The sequence below is a fragment of the Adiantum capillus-veneris genome, chromosome 18 (assembly GCF_014529385.1).
Source record: "Adiantum capillus-veneris isolate H3 chromosome 18, ASM1452938v2, whole genome shotgun sequence".
Classification (NCBI taxonomy): domain Eukaryota; kingdom Viridiplantae; phylum Streptophyta; class Polypodiopsida; order Polypodiales; family Pteridaceae; genus Adiantum; species Adiantum capillus-veneris.
The window spans coordinates 32,567,468-32,590,559 of NC_140948.1; the positions used below are offsets into that span (position 1 = coordinate 32,567,468).

General features: G+C 42.4%; 2 protein-coding genes across 2 annotated transcripts; both read right to left on the reverse strand.

The window, feature by feature from the left end:
- Positions 1-14,083: 14,083 nt before the first annotated feature.
- On the reverse strand, positions 14,084-17,747 carry LOC147435448 (pentatricopeptide repeat-containing protein At4g39530-like). Its single transcript, XM_086488517.1, has one exon. The coding sequence runs from the start codon at positions 17,428-17,430 to the stop codon at positions 14,305-14,307; it is 3,126 nt and encodes a 1,041-aa protein (XP_086344643.1). The 5' UTR covers positions 17,431-17,747; the 3' UTR covers positions 14,084-14,304.
- Positions 17,748-17,760: 13 nt separating this feature from the next.
- LOC147435449 (uncharacterized) lies at positions 17,761-19,660 on the reverse strand. Its single transcript, XM_086488518.1, has one exon. It carries the CDS (start codon positions 18,306-18,308, stop codon positions 17,766-17,768), a length of 543 nt encoding a protein of 180 aa, XP_086344644.1. The 5' UTR covers positions 18,309-19,660; the 3' UTR covers positions 17,761-17,765.
- Between the last annotated feature and the right edge of the window lie 3,432 nt (positions 19,661-23,092).

Sequence of the window (23,092 nt, forward strand, 5' to 3'; positions counted from 1 at the left end):
ATGTGCTTCCAAATGCTTCCATGTGCTGCTGAATGCTTTTGAGTGCTCCCAATGCTTCCAAGGTCATGAAAAACTCCAAATGCTTCAAAGTGCTTGTGAAGAAAGTCATTTGAGTGTTGTCATGTGATTCCAAATGCTTCCATGTGCCGATGAATGCTTTTGAGTGCTTCCATGTGTCGATGAATGCTTTTGAGTGCTTCCATGTGTCGCTGAATGCTTTTGAGTGCTTCCAAGGTCTTGTGTCTGCTCCTGAGTGCTTTCAAGTGCTTCCAAAAGCTTCCAAATACTTTAAAGTGCCTTGAAGATCTCATGAAAGAATCCAAGTGCTTCTGAAGAAATTCCTTTGAATGTTTTCATGTTCTTCCAAATGCTTCATGTGTTGTTAAGTGATTTTCATTGCTTCCCAATGCTTTTGAAAGCTTTGAAGTGCTTGCAAGTGCTTTTGAATACTTTCAAGTGCTTCCAAAAGCTAAATTCATGAGTGATTCCAAGTCCGTGTGAGCGCTAATGAGTGATTTTGGACGTTTCAGAGTGCTTCGTCGTTGATTTTGAGTAATTGGAAGTGCAAACAAGTCCTTCCAAGTAATATTATGTGCTTGTGAGCGACTCTGTGTACTTCTTAGTGCTTCCAAGTGCTTCTAAGTGCATCTTAGAGCTACCCATATGTGTTTTATTGTGCTTGCAAGTAGTCTCCTATACTTCATAGTATTTTTTAATGTGTTTTCTATGTCAAGAAGAGAATTCTACATGCGGTTCCAAGAAGCTCATCCTAACAATAGGATATCCCTCGGATGCTTTGAGGGTCTAAAGCCATACTTCGTATGCAGGTTGAAGGATCACAACACTTGCTGTTGTGAATACCATGCCGAGCTTGCATACTTCAAAGAAGCCTTCAATCTAATGCACCAGGAAGATACGGGCTACATGGAACGTCATGCTTTTGTAGGTGTCTTGTTTGCAGTTCTCGTGATGGAACAATGTAGTGCACATCATCCAATGCCACATTTACATGCTTAATAAACCTATGGGATTTGTATTGTGTCCAAAGCCCATTGACAAGGCTTACTGCCATAGGAAATGTCTTTTGGGAACATACAAACATTGTGGCCTTTAAAGGCTCTCATTGTGTTCAAGAAAATAGAGTGATGATATCCCTAGGTTACGATGATTGTGAAGCTTTTTAACGAGGTTCTTACACAGAAAGTGGATGAAAAATGTAGCACAAAATCTCGAAAAGACCTTGTGGTTTGGCAGGTCACTCCGATGAGTTTCTTTTCTTACTTTAAAGAAAATTGGGAAAGCTCATCAAACACAACTACATGTATAGATGGCAAGCTCAAAAACTCAAGGAATGTTCGGGTAACTTTCTTGACAATGTTGTGGTGTCTATAGCAGATTTTGCAGAGAATTACTACTTTTCAAGGTGCAGAATGAGATTCAATCAAAGCATTGGTGTTCAACTTAGGTCATAATTTTGATTTACATTTCATATTTACGTGATGTGTTGGTGCCATTCAAAAGATGATCCACTTCTACATCTATAATGACAAGACACATGACACTTTGTTTATGCATCACTATTTTCTTTTGCACAATGAGTGGCTGAAAAGTCAAGGCTATAATGTCAAGCAACACTGGTTGTGGTCCGATGGTGCTGCTTCACAATTCAAAGTAACACGGCCATTCTATTTTGTATGTTGATTCTTCAATATGACCGGTATCGAGATACCCCTTCGTAAAGACCCTTCCCATGGCCGAAAGCAATGGTGTAGTTCTCAAAAGAGCTCTCACACATGAATAGTTGAAACCTTACGGATGGGTGTTACATAGTGCTCCAAGTGTTGTTGCATTCTTCAATGCAACCCTCAAAAAACAATGTCCATAGACATGGAAGAAAGTTGATCGCTTATTCTGGGAGGTCAAGCTCAGTGATGTCAACAAAGACATAAAGTGGGATTGCATGCGCATCAAAGGGTCTCAATTCTTTCACTGTGTCAATGGCTAGAGTCAAACAAATATGCATGCACTAAGGCACAAACTATTGTCTTGCTTTTTGCCATGCGTGAATCAAACGTCAATGGAGGAGATGCACAAGCAAACACCACATGGAGGGGTGGGAGTACTTTCAAATACAACCCACAGTTAGGGATGAAAGCGATGAAGAAGCATCAAATGAGGATGAGGATGAGTATGCCCCCATATATGTTGGCCACCATGATGACACAAGTTATTCCTTGATGGTTGGCCAAAAGCTTGTAGTGAATGTAGGGGAGCCAAGTGCATACTTCTACATCCTCAAATGCACTAAGACACAATGCTTGACCATAAACTTTGAAAGGGATGAATAGCACAAATGTATTAAGAAAACTTCATTTGTCATTGACTATTCTTCAACAAGGTAGCAGGAAATATCTTAATCATGTTATTTGCTACTATGCCCAAACTTCTCTACTTTTAGCAAAAAATTAAAGAGGAAAATAAATTACGTTTTGGTAACAATTATGTTCTAGAAGGTCAGGTAAACATTTGGTGGAGTTTCAAAAAAAATTGATTTTTTTTCTCTTTTGCTTGCTTTTTGTGTTTTTTGGTGCTTTTTTTGTGAAAAACAAGGCCGGATCCTTAATCTATGAGTCCCGAGGATGGTATGGTTCAATTTTGTAAAAATTTTCTTTTTGAAGACTTTTCACGCTATTTTTAGCTTTTCATGATTTTATGTGCTTTTTGGTGAAAAGAAAGTCCTGGACAAAGGGAACTCGTTGTTCAATTTTAGATTTTTTTTCTTTTTATGCTATTCTTCGCTTTTTGTGCGTTTTGGTATTTTCAAAAAGCAATGTGCTTTTTAGAAAGACCTAAATCTAAAAGTAATTTTTAGTCACCATTGGGTATAAAAACGACCATATGGTGAAGAAACAAGGTTAAACAAAGTTTTTATGAGAATTATTTTTAAAAAAAGCGACACCGTAAATTTGTCAGAGCAGTATGGAAAAGTAATAATTGTGCCAAGGCATCACAATGCAGTCTAGCTCGATTACGATCACATAAGTTATCGAGATACCGTTCCAATTAATCAATTTGCTGTGTCTAATGTTCACCTACTTTGAGAGAGTAATTGTGCATCAATTCGTGTAAGCTTTTAGTATCCATCTTTCTTGGTGTGGCTTTCCACTGAGATGGTACTACCCTAACCTCCAAATTGGTTTCATGTTCTCTCGAATATGATGGTGGAGTTCATAGAGAGTGTGGTTTGGTCTCTTCAGATGCTATAGACCCACATCACCATATAGAGATTGTATATCTCCTGGGTAAAACTCATGATCCATGTTGAATTCAGTGATAGGGGCAAGCTTAAAGGTCTAACTACCTTCTTTTGCACTCCTAATTGCTTCCCATAAGGCTTGTGGCCATGGCTCTTCCACTTTGGGAATTGCCATCATTACTTGTGACTTAGAGTCATATGTGGTATTAGCCACTACCCTTGTGTCCAATGGTGTTTAAGTCTCATGTGATCATTTGTTTCGTTTCTTTTGTGCTCAATTTTCCTGTCCTTTTGTAGATTAAAGCTTATTGTTCAGGGATGTTTAGTTTCTCTGGCTCCATTAGAGCTTGAGTTGTCTCTATGAGCCATTTGCACATTTCAAGTCTTTGTTTTTTGACTTCAGCATGTGGATATGTCATCCATATCTGTTCTAGTATCGGGTTTGTTTTTACTCTAGCCTCATAAGCTTGTAATAGAGCCTCTAAAGATTCTATAACATTTTCCACAGGATTGAACCTCTAAATGATATCTTGGATGACACGGCTCCTTCTATTTGATCCTTGTTTTTTCTTTCTTATTTCAACCACTCTTTGGTTTGTTGCAACTCCATTTTTTAGGCATTTTTCTCTTTCAATATTTTTGCTTTCATTTCGTCTTGTTTATCCTTCCAAGATTTTCTTTGATTCCATTGATAAGCTCTCAATTTCCATGTGAACAGGCAGTTTGTGTTTGTGCTCGACACGTTTGTCTTAGCAGCTTCTTGAGCTTGAGCTCTATTCATCGCATTTATAGGAACTATGGGTTCTACCTCAAATCCACTCAAAGAAGGCATCACTCCTACCACGTTCATTGTTTCTTTCTCCTTAAAATCATGATTTTTGGGACAATCTGAAAGAACATGACTGATTGCACGTTCATCAATTACAACCAAAAAGTCTCTTCATGTTCACCCTTGTGTGGACAACTCCTTGCCCAATGATCGCCTCCACACTCATAGCATGGTCCTACTTGTTGCATAGATGATGGTGCAATTGATGGTTGTTATTTTTCTATAGGAATGGTGTTTGATCCATACTCTCAATTGGCTATAAACATTAAGATGTTCTCATCCATCATAAAATGAACATACAATGGTTGCAATCTCCCAACACCTGGAACAATCCTATTTTGACCCATTGAAAATCTTGGAGTTGGCAATTGATGCCCTAATTGAGGTTTGTAAGGTCTCTCCCACACATAGTTCTAGCCAAAGTCTAGGCTCCATCGTCGTGTTACTTCTTCTACTAGGTCATCTAGATTGGACATTGGTAAAGATTGAGTAACCGTATCATGTTGGTTTCACTAGAAAATGAGGAGACATGGCTTCTCCATGGCTTGTCATGGATTCAAGATCCTTTGTAACCTCACCATAAGCTTTGTAGTTGTCCACAAGGTATAAAGCTTCTTTAGTGAGTTTCTCAAAGGTCGTGCATTAACAACTACAAGGTATAAAGCTTCTTTAGTGCGTTTCTCAAAGCTCGTGCATTCTTTCAAGTGTAGATCTTTTTTGAAAGTTTCATTTTGTAAGCCCTCTTTAAAGAGAACTAATAATCTTAACTCTTGTGGAGGACTTCTCTCAAGGTATTGTTTGGATTGAAGCAATTCTTTCTTGACCTTTTCATTGTCCTTTTGCTTGAAATCATAGATTTGTGTACTGTGTTTTGCTTAATCCCCCTTTTAGAGAACTCCTCCACAAATTCTTTGAAGAGTTGTTCAACGTTTGAAAAAGCCTCTATGCTCAATGGATGAAACCAAGTCATCACTATTCTTCCAAGGTTAGATCGAATCCCTTATATTATGTATGCAAATCAGGTACTTGTTCAACCCTTATCGCTTGTTTAAACAATGACATATGTGTGTACGGATCCCTTGACCCATTTTACTTTGTCTTGACACATTTGACCACTTGAGATGGTCTCATCTTTTGTGGTTCAGTCACCCATCTCACCAATTCAGGGTTCTTGCAAAGACGGGTCTCGCTCTCGCTTCTCGTCTTGGAGAAAATCCTGGTAGAATTTTCTCTGTTATATTCTCTGGCATCATTTTTGAAAATCTATGTCCAAATCGTGGTTCCATTGACCCCATAGATTGTGTCTCAACTCCTTGTGTTTTGGTCTCAAAGATCATTGGTGCACTCACACTTGGCTGAAAGTATGTAGAGATTGGAATACCCTTGCATGTATATCTTTCTAGGTCAATTGGATCAACAAGTTTTTATTATCTTTCATACTTATCTACCATCAAAACTTGCACTCCTTGGACATCTGTATACGTGAATGCATAGAGGTTCGTATGGTCTGTCAACTCTCTAGAGTTGGGTTCTACACACTTATAGAAGTTATGTGATCCCTATTTGTGAACCTATACAAGCCCTCATGAGCATAATCTGTCAAAACGTTCTTGGATTTTTTGGTTTTAATAAAGCTCACATTGGGTTTGGTGATCAATGGATGTTTCTTCTCTAGGTCTTCAGCAATTTTCGTTCTTGTATTTCCAGGAACACGCATTTGAGTTGAGGTGTATAATGGTTGGTGTGATTTCCAATGAGGTGTATAATCACTTGGAAAAGATCCATGAGCCATGCCTTGAGGTGTGGTGTTGTATGTTTGACACATCTCTACGTTCCTTCTCAATCCCACTGTCAAGGGTGTTGCAACATTTCTTGCAGTTTGCATATCTCTGAGTTAGTAGAAAATCCTAGTGGTGGATGATTTAATAGGGCTAACGCTCACTCAATACTCTCAAGATAGTCTTTGACAAGCCCACCTTGACTTAGTGCAACTTATCCCTTTTTGTCCCTTGTCAAGTCTCTCAAAAGGCAGGTCTTTGTGATCCTTTGGTATGGAAATTGCTTTTGGGTACCCTGCTAAAAATTTGGAATTTGGAAACCTGAAAAAATTTGGCTCTAAAAATTTTAATGGTGTTTCTTATTGCTCACAAATTTTTATCTAGGCTTTATTCGGCTCAATTTGGAGTTGTGTAATTTTGGTCAACTTCACTTACAACACTCAAAACGGTCTCAAGACCAGGACACAGGAACTCAAGTTTATCTACAGGCTCATCAAGTCAGATGCCCCCACTATGAAGAGGTACATGGATCACAATCCATGACCCTTGTCAAATTTTGACAGTAACTAGTCAAGGTCATCTATAGGCTCTGTACCAATTTTCATCAATTTTTGAGGTTGGGGAACATGGATCACGATCCATGTTCTGCCACATCTCTGTACTTGATCTCTTTAGAGCTTGTTACACTCTATGTATTCAAGCTATATCTCACAACTTTTTGAATTTGGAATTGTTTTGACTCGTCAAATGCCAAACCCTAGGTCTGATCTGTGGTTTCGAGCCTATCTTCTGTTTTGCTACATTTTGACCCAAATTTGCTCAATTTTTTTTTTCAAAGTTGGACTTGGGGATATGCTTTCTTATATATGCACTACAACCTGAAAAAACTTCAAGGCAACCTGTCACCCATGTAGACATGGATTATGATCCATGTTTGGAGGCCAAATTGAGTTTTGTGGTACCATTAGGCTCAACATGATTACTAGATGCTATGGTATCAAACTTTTTTGGGTTTGGACCTCCAGATTGAAAATTAGGTCAATTTTTGCACTTTCTTAAAGTACTTGGACAATTTTGGGATCTTGACTTGGTTTTTGATGTCCAAATGAGATGAAATTTTGGGATTTTACTAGAAATAGCATGTAGATTAAAGTGGCTAGGTTATGGCTCAAAAATTTGGGAAAGGACATGGATCGCGTTCCATGTTTAGAGACCTTTTGAACCCAAATTTGAACCACTTATAGATGAAGGTATTATAAGTGATATCAATTGTTAAAATTAGGGTTGCAAGGAAACACACAACTTGGAGAAGATGAAGAAGCTCAAGGCACACAACAGAAAGTATATTGCTTAGTGCACAATAGAAAGATAAGTTATCCCTAGAATGATGGGTGTATATACAATGCATGGGGAAAAACTTCTTGGTGAGGGAAACAATGCCTCGGCGGTCCTAAGTGTGTTCACACACATCACTACCACATATATAGTAACACAGAGAATAACTTGAACACTATCCTCAAGGAATGATTTAAGCACTATAGTAACTCCTAGTGCGAGTGAGCACTTTTCTAGAAGCATCCTACCAACAAATTGCTCAAAATTTTAAGCAACATCCATGATAGTAATCAAATAACAACATGATCAACCGGGGGTTTCTAATGATCGAGAAAAAAAAACTGAGCGTAGACAAATTTCGAGTGTATCTAAGGAAAAATTAGAATGAGCTATTGTGTAACCACCCAATATAATAGACCCCTTTGTTGTGGAAATGTCTAGTAAGAGTTCCACAACGCGCCAGCTTGTTGTTGACTCAGCTGCACCCGTGGCCTCTCTAGCTGGCCTAATCGCCTCATCCTTAGCCTTCACAGAAATTATAAGCTCATGTTTCAAGCTCCCCATAACATTTTATTGGTTTGTAACTCCATAAGTGCCAACTCATACCGCTACTTTTTAGCATCTAGTTCTACTTGCGGTCAACATTTCTTTTCCAAGAAAATTTGCACTTTCCTTCTCCACATAATGCACTTTGTCATTCTTACAAGCACCATTCATCCCATTAAGCTTCACTGTTAATTTGTCAACATTTTGCTTGGCTAGAGCCAAATCCTGCATCAAGTTGGACTTGGATCTCTCTATCAAACTCCTATCATCATCTTGTCCATCTCCCTCATTGTCAACTTCTGCTATAAAATAGTAATAACTTATGAGAAGCCTCTTCCACTAATCTTCATGCGTTGTTTCAAGCACATTTATACAACAAATGGAAGTGTCTACGTGCAAGGCGCATGAAAATCACAAATTGTGACTAGGATGAGCAGAAGCGTCCAAGGAACGGAGGTTTCTAAATACAAGTTCCATCATATACACATGCATCTCATAACTGTCTAGACAAGAAGATTGAAATTCATTAAAGCTTTCTCAAAACATTTTTCATGTAATACTGATTTTGCGATTTCGCAAGCAAATTAGTGATGCATAACAATTCTCAACATCAAATATTTATTTGGGAAAATGGATGCACTGGCTCACAAATTGAAGTGCCCACCCACATGCATTTCAAGGTAATCAAGCACGCAAACAAGCAACCAATTAATGGCGTCCAATAGGAAGAATGAATGGTTATAAACATAGTGGAGGGTTAAGTTGGGGCTCCGATGCTTCAGATCGCTCACAGATCCTTCAAATCCTTCATATCCAAGCAAGGTTTGGATTGACTTTCAAAGGAAGAGTGGAAGAGAAACAAGAACCAAGGGGTAAAGGAGGCAGAGATAGTCTTACAGTGAAGACGCAGGTGTACGCCACCGTCCTCCCGCTCTTTGTGAGTGCGTGCATGACCTGATCGATGAGAGTTATATATGGAAGTAGAGCGCGGTATATTGCAGTGTGCACCTTTTTCTGATTAGGATGCCTTTTGAAGCGGCTTGCCAAACGGCTATGCGCGCGCGCGTGTGTGTGTGTGTGTGTGTGTGAGAGAGAGAGAGAGAGAGAGTGTTGATGAGAGCACCCATTTCCATCTGGCATCAAGACGGACACTTGGCTGTCCCGCTCCAGCCAACCACCTCTATGTTCTACAATGGCTACAACACGTCATAGCTGGTGAGCTGAGCTGGGAGGCTGGCGAGAGAGAGAGAGAGAGAGAGAGAGAGAGAGTTCCAATTGAAAGGTCGCTGGCCACAAATGAGTGCGCAACCATGCGGATTGGTAACTTCCATGCCATGGGCATCAAACTGGTTGTTGTGTTCCTTGAGCAGTTATCTCCGTCCACCGCCTACATGCAAGCATGGTGCCTCACCATTGAATTTTGCTGCAAGCTGTAGCCGTTGGCGGCATCGCAAGCCATGTACACACAAGTGCAGTTTGCTGCTACAACAAATCTGCGCCTAACCATGCATCACACGACAGTTTTCTGCTACCTTCGTTGGCTACATCGCAAGCCATATCACGCTACTGGTTGTAGCAGCAAACTAATAGGCAGCTACCGTCGGAATCACTTATTCCTCATTTTTAGAAAAAATATTTGGGAAAATTATCAAAATATCCCTCTAATTTGTGGAAATTCCGAAGGTACCCCCAATACCATAAATTCCCAAAATGCCCTCCAAAATTTCCAAAATTCCTAAAATACCCCTCATTGTGAAATTAAATATCTCTGAAGATAAGAAATTTGCAGCTTTTCGTAAGAATGATTGTCTATCAATACAAGATGCAAAAACTAAAATTTGAATTGGTTATGTAGGTATTGTTTTTTGGCATAATTGCCTTTTTTAAAAGATAATTTGTGACATATTACATGCTAATCACTCAAAACGGGATCTCAATTATAAAAAAGAAATAAAGATTTAAAAATGTTGAACAATCCAACCAAAAGAGATACAAAGATATTTTGGGAATTTTTTTAATTTTAGGGGTATTTTGAAAATTTCCACAAATTAGAGGGGTATTTAGGTAATTTTCTCAAATATATATTGCTTGTCAAGCAGAAAGCGGCCATCTGAGATGGCGAGCCCTCCTTGGCTGCAAGAAAAGAAAATGGTGGTCTCCTCACCTTGTCAGAGGACCGGCCTTACCGGCCTGACCATCTTTTCTCTTGCGCGTAGCCGATGGCCATTCTCCAAAAGTGGGAGCGTGAATGTAGCTTGTAGGCTTTGGGCCTTGGCAGTCAGCAAGAAATGCGCACGCTTTACCACTTGACCACGGGCCACTCACTAAAAAACATGGCCAACATTTTGCTTATAGCCCAATGTGACACTATGAGGCTGCCTCTATCCAAATGGAAACTAGGCGGTTTCTCTTTGACATGTGGTTTAACCATACATTTTATGCATTCTCTGAATTTTGGGGCACTTGAATTTAATTTGAAGCAACAAGCTTGTTGGATAAGGACAACTAGACAATTGTTGACCATATGGCTGATGATCCACCACCACCTGTCTTGGCTATAACATTGGTGGCTCTGGTGTTTTTTGCAAGCAAAATATTATGCGTAATCAACCATCGCAATTTCAAATTTGTTTTAGTATTGGCATTTCTAAAGAGACTCACTTGTTAATTTTGTTGCTCCAAAATACTTGCTCGCCATCTCGTATAATCTGATCAACCCCAATTATCTCTCGTAAGTAAACAAGGATAATGCCTCTTAACATGGTAACCTTCTAAATTGTAATCCTCTAATATGCCTCAATCATTTTGAGCCTTCAATTGGAGCAATATTGACAGTCTATCCCTACCTCTTCACCATTATCGATCTTATATGCACTTACAAAGAACAGAAATCTCCTTATACTATGCTTTCTTTTGTAAAGGTTAATCTCTTTGAATGAGTATTTATCTACAAAATTGTTACTATATACATGTGGTAGTGATGTGTGTGAACACGCTTAGGACTGCCGGGGCATTTTTTCCCTCACTAGGAGGTTTTCCCCCCGTGCATACGCCCATCATACTAGGGCTATCAATCTTTCCATGGCACACTATCTAATACTCTCTCTATTGTGTGCCTTGAGCTTCCTTCGTCTTCTCCAAGCTGTGTGTATTTTCCTGCAACTCTTTCCGACGATTGGTATTAGAATAGGTTGCGTCCTCCCGGGCTTACTCGCCAGTAGCTCGAGCACACGTCTGCTCACTTTCTACGATTTCAATGCGCTTTGGCAAGCGTTTGTAGGTCGACAAAAATTTTGAGGTAGCTCTTAGAGCTTAGTCTGCTCATATTTATGACGCAGGCTCATTTCAACCTCTGTTTCCACTACAGGCAGTACTGCACAAGCTATTTCGTCATTTTGTACAGAGTTTTTGTCAGTGCCGTTTTTTTGCATAATAGGTCCCTTATAGTCTTCTACGGTTTGTGCTACACGTGTTGTTCTCGCTCCGTTTGTCCTCTTTTCGGGCAGTTTTCACATCATGTGCAGCATTTACCATGGTTGACAACAACACAGATGTGTTCAAGATGTTTGCTGCCGAGGACAGATTGGATGGGGATAATTACTCTATGTGACTTACATGATGCAACATGTTCTTGTGTTAAAGGGTATCTGGAATATTGTGCAGGGCATTGATGTATGTCCTGGTTCTGGAGGATGTAGGCGATGTTGAGGATGTTGCAGGTCTTGTTGCAAGGATTGCTGCTATTAGAGTTGTTTTGCCTACGGTAGAACAAGCTTGTTGAGATGTAAAGGACGCGCATGCTCATACGTTTATTGCGTTGTCTATGAAGCGCACCATTACTCCTCACATTCATTCAGTGAAATTTGCAAAACAGGTTTGGGGATATTCTGGCTCGTCTTTATGCAGACCGCAATGAGGCAAAAATTGCATTGATGCGTAAAGAGCTGGAGTCAAAGATTATGCATGAGGAAGATGATGGATACTTTCCTTGCTGGTGTCAATGATATCAATGAGCAACTTATTTCTGTAGGTGAAGTCGTTTCAGACAATTCCCTTATGTAGACTATTCTTGATGCCTTGCCAGACTCTTACCAGACTTTTGCTAGTACTTGGAGACTTATGACCTAAGGAAATCCTTAAGTTGTCAAGTTTGATGCATTGTTGACATTGCTGTTGCAAGAGTCACTTAAAAAAAAAAAAAAGGACTAGAGTGCGAGCGTGCACAGCGTGCAGTTGAACAGGCTTTTATTGCTACTCAAAGTAAGGGCGGTAATAGCAATGCAGCCACTTCTTATGGTTCTTCTACGAGTGAAAAATCACATGTTCCCAGTGCTTCTATTGGCAAAAATTCGTCTGAAAATTCTGGTGATAAGGAAAAAAAGAAGATGTGTTGCCATTATTGTAAAGCTAATGATCACTTGATCAAGCAGTGTCCTAGGTTAAAGGCCAAAGAGGCTAAGAAGAAAGAGGATGGTTCCACTGCAAATGCTGGTTCCACTACAAATGCAGCTATTGTTGAGTCTTCTGTGAAAGGAGACTGTGATGCTAACGTTGATGCAGAATGGGCTTTTAGTGTAGAGTGTACCTATAATCCTGCTGTCCATGATGCATGCATGTCAATTCTTGCAGATTCACATGTGTGGAATTTTGACAGTGATGCTACAAAGCACATTACCTCACATCGTAATTTGTTCACCTCTCTTGAGTCTGTCCCTCAAGGGAATTCAGTTACATGTGCCAACAATGCCTCTTATCTGGTTTACGGAGTTGGAAAGATTGTGCTTATTGCTGCAAATGGTAGTTCTTTCACACTTGTTGATGCACTTTATGTACCTGGGGTAAAGAAGAATCTTTTGTCTGTATCTGCACTTGCTCGACTTTGACTTGGTAGTCAAGTTTGTGGATGACGGATGTACAGTACATGATCTGAGTTTTGGTGATGAAATTGTTGTATCTGGCATATTATGTCGTTGACTGTATAAGCTCACTTTGTATGACAAGTGTGAGCAGAATTTTGCAAATGCAGTTGTGGATTCTAAGGCTATTTCAGATGCAAAACTTTGACATACACGTTTTGGGCATTTGAATTTTGCCAGTTTGTTGCGTTTGTAGAAATCTGATATGGATACTTCTTTGTCGCCTTTTGAAGCACCTGTCAAACATGTTTGTGAAGGCTGTATTTTGGGTAAGATGTAACGTTCTAAGTTTCCAAAGGATGGTTCAGTTAGGGCCACATGAAGGTTGCATCTTGTGCATAGTGATGGTTGTGGGCCCATGCAAACTCTGTCCTTGGAAAATTACCTTTACTTGTGACTTTCATTGATGATTACTCCAGGCATGCATGTGTATTTTCACTTAAATAAATTCTAGCTATGACTGAAAATGTCTCAAAATGTACTATGGGTACCCTCCGTTCCGATTGAGGGGGGGAGTATATGTCTCATGAATTTAATGCTTTCTGGCTAGTCGTGGGATAAAACACCAAGGTACAATGCTTTATACGCCTCGGCAAAATGGTGTTGCTGAGAGGAAAAACAGGTCACTTACGGAAATGGTACGATGTATGGTCAAAAGTCAAGCTTTAGACTTACTTCCCTTTGTGGATTGATCATGCCCTTAGGGCATGGCACTTCCCTTTACTCTATGTGCCAGCTCTTGTTCACCGCATGTCTCCACGGGAGATTTGTTACCATATACATGTGGTAGTGATGTGCGTGAACACACTTAGGACCGTCGGGGCATTTTTTCCCTCACTAGGAGAGTTTTTCCCATGCATTGTATATACGCCCATCATACTAAGGCTATCAATCTTTCCATTACACACTAAGTAATACTCTCTTTATTGTGTGCTTGAGCTTCCTTCGTCTTCTCCAAGCTGTGTTTTCTTGCAACCCTAATTCCAATAAGCATTACTGATGCTTATGCTCCTACATGCTAATTTCTAGCTTAAACCACCTCAAGGGATAAATGAAATGATGGAAAATTTCCAAATTACCCTTGCAATTTGTGGAATTTTCCAAAATACCCCTCAAATTTAAAAAATTCCCAAAATGCTCCTCATATTTTCTTCCCACCCAAAATGCCCTGTAATGTTTCCAAATTCCCAAAATACTCCTTAGTCATCCCCCAAACATCCCCAAAAACATGTTTTTGTGCAGCTTTTCATAGGAAGATTGGTCTCGATAGAAGATGATAAAAGCGGGATTTTGGATGGCATTGTGGGCTCTCTACATAAAATGGCTCATTATTTGCAGACGCAAAAGCCTCTATTTGTGAGCTCATCTGTGAAAACTTTTGTTTAGGACACTTAAAAGATAGATTTATATTGTCAAACAAATAAATCCTGCAAATTTTGGGGCAATTCATTCAAATTGGTCCAAGAATATTTGGGAAATTTTAAAATTTGAGGGGTATTTTGGGAATTCCCACATCTTTTAGGAGAAGGGTTCAATCACTTGACCAACGTTTGCCCTGCTCTCTTGTTTAGGCCTGTCAAAGCTAACGGATTCTGCCTCATATCTGCTCATTCAACAGGGTAGAGTATGACAAATTAGATGCAGTTAATCATGTTGCCTACACACATAAAAGAAGGATTCTGCATAGATATTGGACATGGAAATGTACACACCAGTCTCCCTTCCATCAAGTTCCAATGCTTGTTCAAAGAGAAACATGCCAAGCTTCTTATTTGTCTGCTTCCTACAACCCCCCAACAGTGTTTGCCACACGACAATCGAAGGATGAAATGGCATTGAGTCGACCATCATGAATGCCTTTTCTAGGCTTCCTGCACGTGCAAAAAGATCAATGATGCAACCACAATGCTCAAGATCTGGAAGAATTTCAAAGTATCTAATCATACACTCAAGGTACTTTTCACCTTCATCCAGTAAACCTGCATGCGCACAAGCCTTCAACACGCTGAGAAACGTAACCAAAACTGGACAATGGCCTTCCCCTAACATCCTGTTGAAAGCATCAAACACTTTCAGACTCTCACCGGCATCAGCGTACCCTGTGATTAACACAGTCCACAGGCCGCTACCATAACCTGAGAGCTTATCAAATGTCCTCTGTGCTTCCAACAGCAAGCCACACTTCGCATATATGTCGACCATAGCAACGCTTATCATTGGATCAATTTCCATGCCTCTCTGAAAAATCTGGTTGCATAGTTCTAGGCCTTTACACACGTTCTCTGTGCCAGCACAAGCTTTCAAGCCACAAACAAGTGTGACATTGCCAATAGAATAACCAAATTTCTGCATTTGGTCAAGGCAGTCTAGCACCATGTGGGCATTCCCATGTTCAAGATAACTTGCAATCAACACAGTCCATGTAACTTCAGTTTGAATAAAAAGCTTGTCAAATACGTCCTGCCCTTCCACAAGTGCATGGCACTTGCAATACATAAGAACCAAAGTGCAGCCCACATTGCAATCTTGCTCCAAACCCCGTTTTGCTATATCCATATGTAAATCCACACCCTTGTCTAGAGCTCCGAGCTTGGCAGACGCTCTCAGAGCAAGGGTGTACATGACTACATCAGGTGAGACACCTTCAGACTGCATCTGCTTCCAACACTCAAATACTTCTTTAGCACAGCCATTGTCAACAAGCCCTGTTATATGAGCTGTCCAACAGAAAATGGACTTCACTGGAATATTACTGAATATTTGATGTGCTTCCACTAGTAGTCCCCATTGACTATATGTTTCTATTAATGTGCAACCCACAATAGCATTTTCATTCAGCCCTTTCTTGATAATTTCACTATGCAATTGTTGGCCCTTATCGAGAAGTCCTAGGGTACTGCATGCATGCAAGGAGCAAGTGTAAGTGGCAGAGTCCGGATTCATGGCCTCATATAGCATCATGTCAAAACAATAGAGTGACTCTTCATACTCCTCACAATCCAGACAGCCCTTGATGAGTGTGTTCCATGTGCTTGTGCTTCGCACTAGAAGCTTGTCAATAGTTTCACGAGCTTCTGCACAGAGGCCACAATTGACATACATGTCAATCAAGCTGTTGACAAGAAAAAGGTCATTGTCAAAACCCTTTCTTAAAATCTCTGCATGAAGTTGTCGTCCTTTATTTGCATCTACTAAACTTGCACAAACCTTTAAGCAGCAAGAATAAATTGTGGCCCCAAAAGGAAGGTTTTCATTTTGCATTTGTTCAATCAAAAGTAATGCTTCTTCATTATGACCGTGTTCAACAGAACCTAAACAGAGTACAGTCCATGAGACTTTGTCTTTAACTGCGAGCCGACCAAGCAAGTTTCTTGCTTCCACCAACATGCCATACTTAGAGTAAACATCAATCAAAGTGTTCGCAACAAAAAGGCTTTCCTCAAGCCCCCTCTTTAAAACTGCAATGTGTATGTCCAGCACCTCAGATTCAGCTTCCATGTCACCACATGCTTTCAAAACATGCAGGAAAGTGACGTCATTAGGAGAAACCTTGGAACATTGCATCTGTTTGAAACATGCAAGTGCCTCTTTTGCTTGTTGATGTTCCACATATCCTCCAATGAGTACATTCCAAGACACAACAGATCGATTTTGTAAACGATCAAACACTGCTTGTGCTTCTGCAGGCGAGCTACTCTTGGCATACATGTCAACCAAAGTGTTCCCAACCGAAGGGTCTATGTCTTTCCCCTTGTCAATAATCAGAACATGAACTTCCTTACCAGAATTTAATGAACCCAACTTGCCAAAAGCTTGTAGCACACAATTGATAGTCACAAAATCTGGCAAAATGCCCTCATTCTGCAGCTGTCGGAAACACTCCAATGTCTTTTCACTATGCCCATGTTCTATTAAGCCTGAGAGCAATGCATTCCATGTAATTACGTTTCGCTTGGTAAGCGTTTGGAAAACTTTAAGAGCCTCTCCAACAAAATTGTTCTTTGCATACATGTCGATCAAAGTGCTATTGACAACAACATTCTCTTCTAGTCCTATCATTGTGAGACCAGCATGTAATTGTTGACCCTTGGCTACGACACCTGCAACACTACAAGCTTTCAAGCTGCCACTGAAAGTAAAAGCATCTGAATATACACCCTCTTGTTGCATTTTGTCAAAGCAAGCAAGGGCCGCCTCCTCTTGACCGTTTTCTACATATCCATTAATCAGAGCAGTCCAGCAAACAACATCTCTTTTTGAGAGTGTAGTGAACGTGTCGTACGCTTTGTCCATGGAACCACACTTGGCATACATGTCAACAAGCGTGCTTTGGAGAAATGCATCTGTTTGAAGTAAGCCACATTCAATTAAATGTTGATGTATCTGACTACCTATGTCCAAATCCTTCTGCTCAATGCATGCCTTTAGTAGGGCCAAGAGACAGTACCCATTAAGATGATGTGTTGAATCATGCTCCTGAATTTTTACATACAATTTGATAGCATGTAATGGCTTTCCATGTCTTACATATCCTATAATGAGGTCATTCAATGATACACTACAATAATTCAACACATGCTCAAAATCATGTTGCTCATGTGTCAAACGCCCACTTTCAGCCAACTGAAACTCAACCTTACTCCCAAGCATCCAATGAGCTACTAACCCAATTTTGTGGATGTGAGAATGCAACAGAATTTGGTTCCTTCTCTCTGGAAGACATCTCTGAAGCGTGGATACCAACCCTCCTATGACAGGGAAGGGCGGCATGGGCTGTTCTTGAGACAGGACAAGATGTTATATTTCTCCTAGCTGATCTTCCTGCACTTCCATCTCTTCCTTCTCCTCTTCATCACCTCCATCATAAGGGCGACTGTCATCTTACTACTAGCCGCGTCAACATGTTCTCAACGCAGCGCTCTCTCGCTCTCTCTCTCTCTCTGCCTGCTAACCAACTATTTTGCTTCCGGCCTTTCAAATTGTTATAGTTTTTTTGGAGAGAAGCGTATACTGTATGGGGTACGTACGGGGCACCAGCTAAGTATATCTGGCCGATTTTAAGAAAATGGAGGGAAAGGGAGAATCTATAAAAGATGCTTGTTTTTTTAATGGGAGGCAGGCAACGTGGGGGGCACTGGGAGCGTCAAATTTGGTAGCTCTGGCGGGCGGCGCTCCTGGCTATGGGGCAAGTAAAGCGGCATCGACGCTTGAATAGGTCTCCCGCTCGCTTCACACGACATGTGGGCGGCATGCATCCCTCTACAGCCTTCTAGAAACCTCTCTCTCTCTCTCTCTCTCTCTCTCTCTCTCCTCTTGACGCAGGGTGTCAATCGAACCAGCCACAGTGAAACTGAAGCAGGAGCCATATCGTGGGCTTGAGGGAGGGGATAAGGGAGCCGTTGGCTCTGTTCGTCGATCTCTGAAGGGGGGTGGGGGGAGGAGGTGCAAACGGAGGGAATAGCGGAGGCACACGAAATGGAGGGGGGAGTTGGCACATCGCGGGGGGGGGGGGGGCGGATATATTCGTAGGGGTTCTCTGTCTCTCTCGCTCGCTTGCTCGCGACAGGTCGCAGAGAGAGAGAGAGGGGAGGTCGACCTAGATTTTCCCTTTGGGGAAACGGGGGTGGAAAGAGAATATTCGTCAGCATTTGATAAAGAAACCGAGTTATTAGTGTGCCAGTAGTATGTCGATAAATATGTCTGTTAATACTGACAAAGTACGTTTTTCATGGCATCTCCTTCGGATACTTTCGCTTGGGTTTTATTTTTCGGAGGTCCAAGTGGCGGCGGACTCCAGAGCTTTCTCTTGCGACGAGCACCAAGTGGCTCGGGATTCGGGAAGCCTCTTTCGAAAGGCGGTGTAACCTCTCTCCCTCCCTCTCTCTCTCTCTCTCTCTCTCTCGCACACATCAAGGTGTGCAGCATGGCGCTCTCTCTCTGTGACCAGGCATGGAAGGGGGAATCGGAGGTGTGAGGTGGGTGACCGCCTCTGTCAAGGCAGCCAAGGGGCTTGTCAAGCCAGGGCTTCTCTCTCTCTCTCTAACTTGAGGCATCTTTTTGAGATGCTCTTTCCTCATTGGTGGGGGAGGGGATGTGTATCATTGTGGCCATCCCTCTCTCTCTCTCTCTCTCTCTCTCTAAGAACCCTATCGAATACTCTTGGGATAGTTTCCTACGACGTTAAAACTCCTTCTCCTCCTCCTCCTCCTCCTCTCTCTCTCTCTCTCTCTCTCTCTCTCTCTGTGTGAACCCTCTTGAATACTGTGGGTCGACAGCCGTTATCCAAGCTTCAGCGGATGTAAAGTTGACTCTGGTAGGGTGCGACGTGGAGCTGTCTACCCATGTGGAAGCTTGTCGTCGATGCTCATGAAGGTGGTGGGTGGTTCTGAAGTTCCATCATCTTCCTTGCGAGGCTCCCTCTCTGGCCTGTCGAGCAGACCATGCGAAGCTCTCTCTCTCTCTCTCTCTCTCTCTCTGTGCGTGTGGTGTGGCCGGATGTATGAGCGGAGCATGTGCGTGAGGAGGTGGTGGAGTCTGTTACTCTGCAGTGAAAGCACAACACGTTGTGGGTGAAGGTTGGACAATTGGGGCGGGGGCCGCGGGCCAGCCTCTCTCTCCTTCTCTCTTGCACGCGTGATACTAGTGAAGGGGATCGAAGTAGGGTCACAAGTGCAGAGGCGGATGTTGGGTGCTGCACGTGTAGTGGTGTGTACGCTAGCAGCAGAGGATGATAGAAAAGGGGGCGAGGGGAGTGCACACAGGAATAAAGGGTGGGTGCTCTCTCTCTCTCTCTCTCTCAGATCTGAACACATCTCTCTCTCTCTCTCTCTCTCTCTCTCTCTCGCCCGTTCGTGCAGGTTCACGAGCATGATAGGAGCTGCCTCTGAATCTCTCTCGCCCTCCCCGTGCGCTCTGCCCCGCGTACCCGCACCCGCAGGTGAGTCTCTCTATCTCCCACCCCACACCCGCTGCTCCTGCACTCTCTCTCTCTCTCTCTTCCCCCCCCCCCCCCCTTTTCGCGCAGGTAAGTCTCTCTCTTTTCCGCCCCGCGCGCTGTCCCCCCCCCCCCCTTGTTGCCCCTGCTCTATCGCGTTTTCATTTGCCCCCTGCTCTATCACGTTTTCATTTTCCACTTTCATTTTTTATTTATATTTTGCCTATCGTGCTCTACCGCGTACTCTGTCGTGTTTTCATTTATCCTTCGCCTATTGTGCTGCCCTCTGCAGTCTGGTCCAACCCTGCGAGCTGTCCCACCCCCCCCCCCCCCCCTACCCCCCGCCCCCCGCCCCCGCATACCATGCCCTCGGCTCGTCCTCCCTCCCCCAACTGCCCGCGCCCCTCGCGCTGTCCCACTTGCCTAGTCCTGCCCATGCGTTGCCCCTTCCCTCCACTTGCCACGCCCTTGCACTGTTCCTCCCCTGCCATATCTACTCGCGTTTCCCTCACTCGCCCAGCTACCACGCCCGCTTCTAGTGTGGATGCACACGTGCGCTTAGTGACTCTTTTTTGGACGACGATCAAGCATGAGGAAGTTGAACGATAAAACCGACCCCTTAGAGGATGCCATCCAAATGTGCAAAGAGAAAATGACAAAGACCATTACCAAGATGAACCGCAATCTCTTGGGCACAATAAAAATGCTCGAAGGACGCGTGCTGATCCAAGAGAGCAAGATAAATACACCGAGTGAAGACTCAGGACGAAGAGATTGCATCACTTAAGAAAGATCTCGCCGAAGCACGATCAAGAAACACATTGGAAGAGGGCGAACTTCAACCCTCAGTAATTGAAGAAATCAACACGATCAAGGAGCAAGTGCGGGCCATCAAAGAGGGAGAAGAGCAACACAAAGAGATGACGACTTCTTGGGCGGATGTTCTTACCAAAACTCAACAGAAGGCGGATGAAGCCGAGAAATGGATCAAGGTGGCCAAGAAAGGAAAAGACAAGGAGATAACGTCCACGTCCACACCCACTATCATTAATCAGACACTAGAGGATGTTACCATATACATGTGATAGTGATGTGTGTGAACACACTAGGACCGTCGGGGCATTTTTTCCCTCTTTAGGAGGTTTTTTCCTCCATGCATTGTATATACGCCCATCCCTCTAGGGCTATTTATCTTTCCATTGCACACTAAGTAACACACTCTCTATTGTGTGCCTTGAGCTTCCTTCATCTTCTCCAAGCTGTGTGTATTTCTCCGGAACCCTAATTCCAACGATTGGTATCAGAAAAGGTTGCGTCCTCCCGGGCTTAGTCGCCAGCTGCTCCAGTACACGTCTACTCACTTTCTCCGAGTTCAGTGAGCTTTGGCGAGCGTTCGCAGGTCGACAAATACTTTGGACAAGCTCGTAGAGCTTGGTCTGCTCAGATTTTCGATTTGGGCTCATTTCTGCCTCCATTTCCACTATATGCAGTACTGCACAGGCTATTTCGTCATTTTGTGTAGGATTTCTGTCAGTGCCGTTTTCTGCATAAGAGGTGCCCTTTAGTCTTCTACGGTTTGTGCTATATAGCATAGGTTGTTCCTGCTCCGTTTCTCCTATTTTCGGGCAGTTTTCACATCAGGTGCATCATTTACCATGGCTGACAACAACAACACAGATATGTTCAAGATGTTTGCTGCTGAGGACAGGTTGGATGGGGACAACTACCCTATGTGGGCTTATATGATGTAACATGTTCTTGTGTCAAAGGGTGTCTGGAACATTGTGCAGGGCATTGATGTACGTCTTGGTTCTGAGGATGTAGGCGATGTTGAGGATGTTGCAGGTCTTGCTGCAAGGATTGCAGCTGTTAGAGTTGTTTTACCTACGGCAGAACAAGCTCGTTGGGATGTTAAGGATGCGCAGGCTCATGCATTGATTGCGTTGTCTGTGAAGCGCACCATTGTTCCTCACATCAGTTCAACGAAATCTGCAAAACAGGCTTGGGATATTCTAGTAGGTCTTTATGTAAGCCGCAATGAGGCTAAAATTGCTTTGCTGCGTAAAGAGTTGGAGTCGAAGATTATGCATGAGGAAGATGACATGGAAACTTTCCTTGCTAGTGTTAAGGATATCAATGAGCAACTTATTTCTACAGGTGAAGTTATTTCAGACAGTTCCCTTGTGCAGACGGTTCTTGATGCCTTACCAGATTCTTACCAGACTTTTGCTAGTACTTGGAGACTTATGACCCAAGGAAATCCAGAAGTTGTCAAGTTTGATGCATTATGCACATTGCTGTTGCAAGAGTCACGTTCCAGAAAAAACAGGACTAGATAGCGTGCAGTTGAACAGGCTTTTATTGCTTCTCAAAGAAAGGGCGGTAATAGCAATGCAGCCACTTCTTATGGTTCTGCTGCGAGTGGCAAAAATTCTGTTCCTAATGCTTCTGCTGACAGCAATTCGTATGGAAATTCTGGTGATAAGGGCAAAACGAAGATGCATTGCCATTATTGTAAAGCCAATGATCACTTGATCAAGTCGTGTCCTAAGTTGAAGGCCAAAGAGGCTAAGAAGAAAGAGGGTGGTTCCACTACAAATGCTGGTTCCACTACAAATGCATCCATTGTTGAGTCTTCTGTGAAAGGAGACTGTGTTGCTGATGTTGATGCAGAAAGGGCTTTTAGCGCAGAGTGCACTTACAATCCTGCTGTCCATGATGCATGCTTGTCAGTTGCTGCAGATTCACATGTGTGGTATTTCGACAGTGGTGCTACAAAGCACATTATCTCACATCGTGAATTGTTTACCTATCTCGAGTCTGTTTCTCATGGGAATTCAGTCACTTGTGCCAACAACGCCTCTTATCCAGCTCAAGGAGTTGAAAAGATTGTGCTCACTACTGCTAATGGCAGCTCCTTCACACTTGTTGATGCACTTTATGTATCTGGGATCAAGAAGAATCTCTTGTCTGTATCCGCACTTGCTAGACTTGGACTTGTAGTCAAATTTGTGGATGACAGATGTACGGTTCATGATCTCAGTTTTGGTGATGAAATTGTTGCATCTGGGCTTTTGTGCCGTGGGCTGTATAAGCTCACTTTGTATGACAAGTGTGGACAAAATTTTGCAAATGCTGTTGCAGATTCAAGGGCTATTTCAGATGCAAAACTTTTGCATGCACGTTTTGGTCATCTGAATTTTGCCAGTTTGCTGCGTTTGCAAAAATCTGATATGGTTGATTCTTTGCCGCCTCTTGAAGCACCTGTCAAACATGTTTGTGAAGGCTGTATTCTGGGTAAGATACAACATTCTAAATTTTCAAAGGATGGTTCAGTTCGGGCCACATGCAGGTTGCAGCTTGTGCATAGTGATGTTTGTGGGCCCATGCAAACTCCGTCTTGGGAAATTACCTGTACTTCGTGACTTTCATTGATGATTACTCCAAGCATGCATGGGTATTTCCGCTTAAAGCGAAGTCCGAAGTTTTTATGTGCTT

Excerpts from the sequence above, each read along its gene's own strand:
- LOC147435449 (XM_086488518.1), bottom strand. The coding sequence starts at position 18,308 with ATGCTGACGAATATTCTCTTTCCACCCCCGTTTCCCCAAAGGGAAAAT.
- LOC147435448 (XM_086488517.1), bottom strand. The coding sequence starts at position 17,430 with ATGCCGCCCTTCCCTGTCATAGGAGGGTTGGTATCCACGCTTCAGAGA.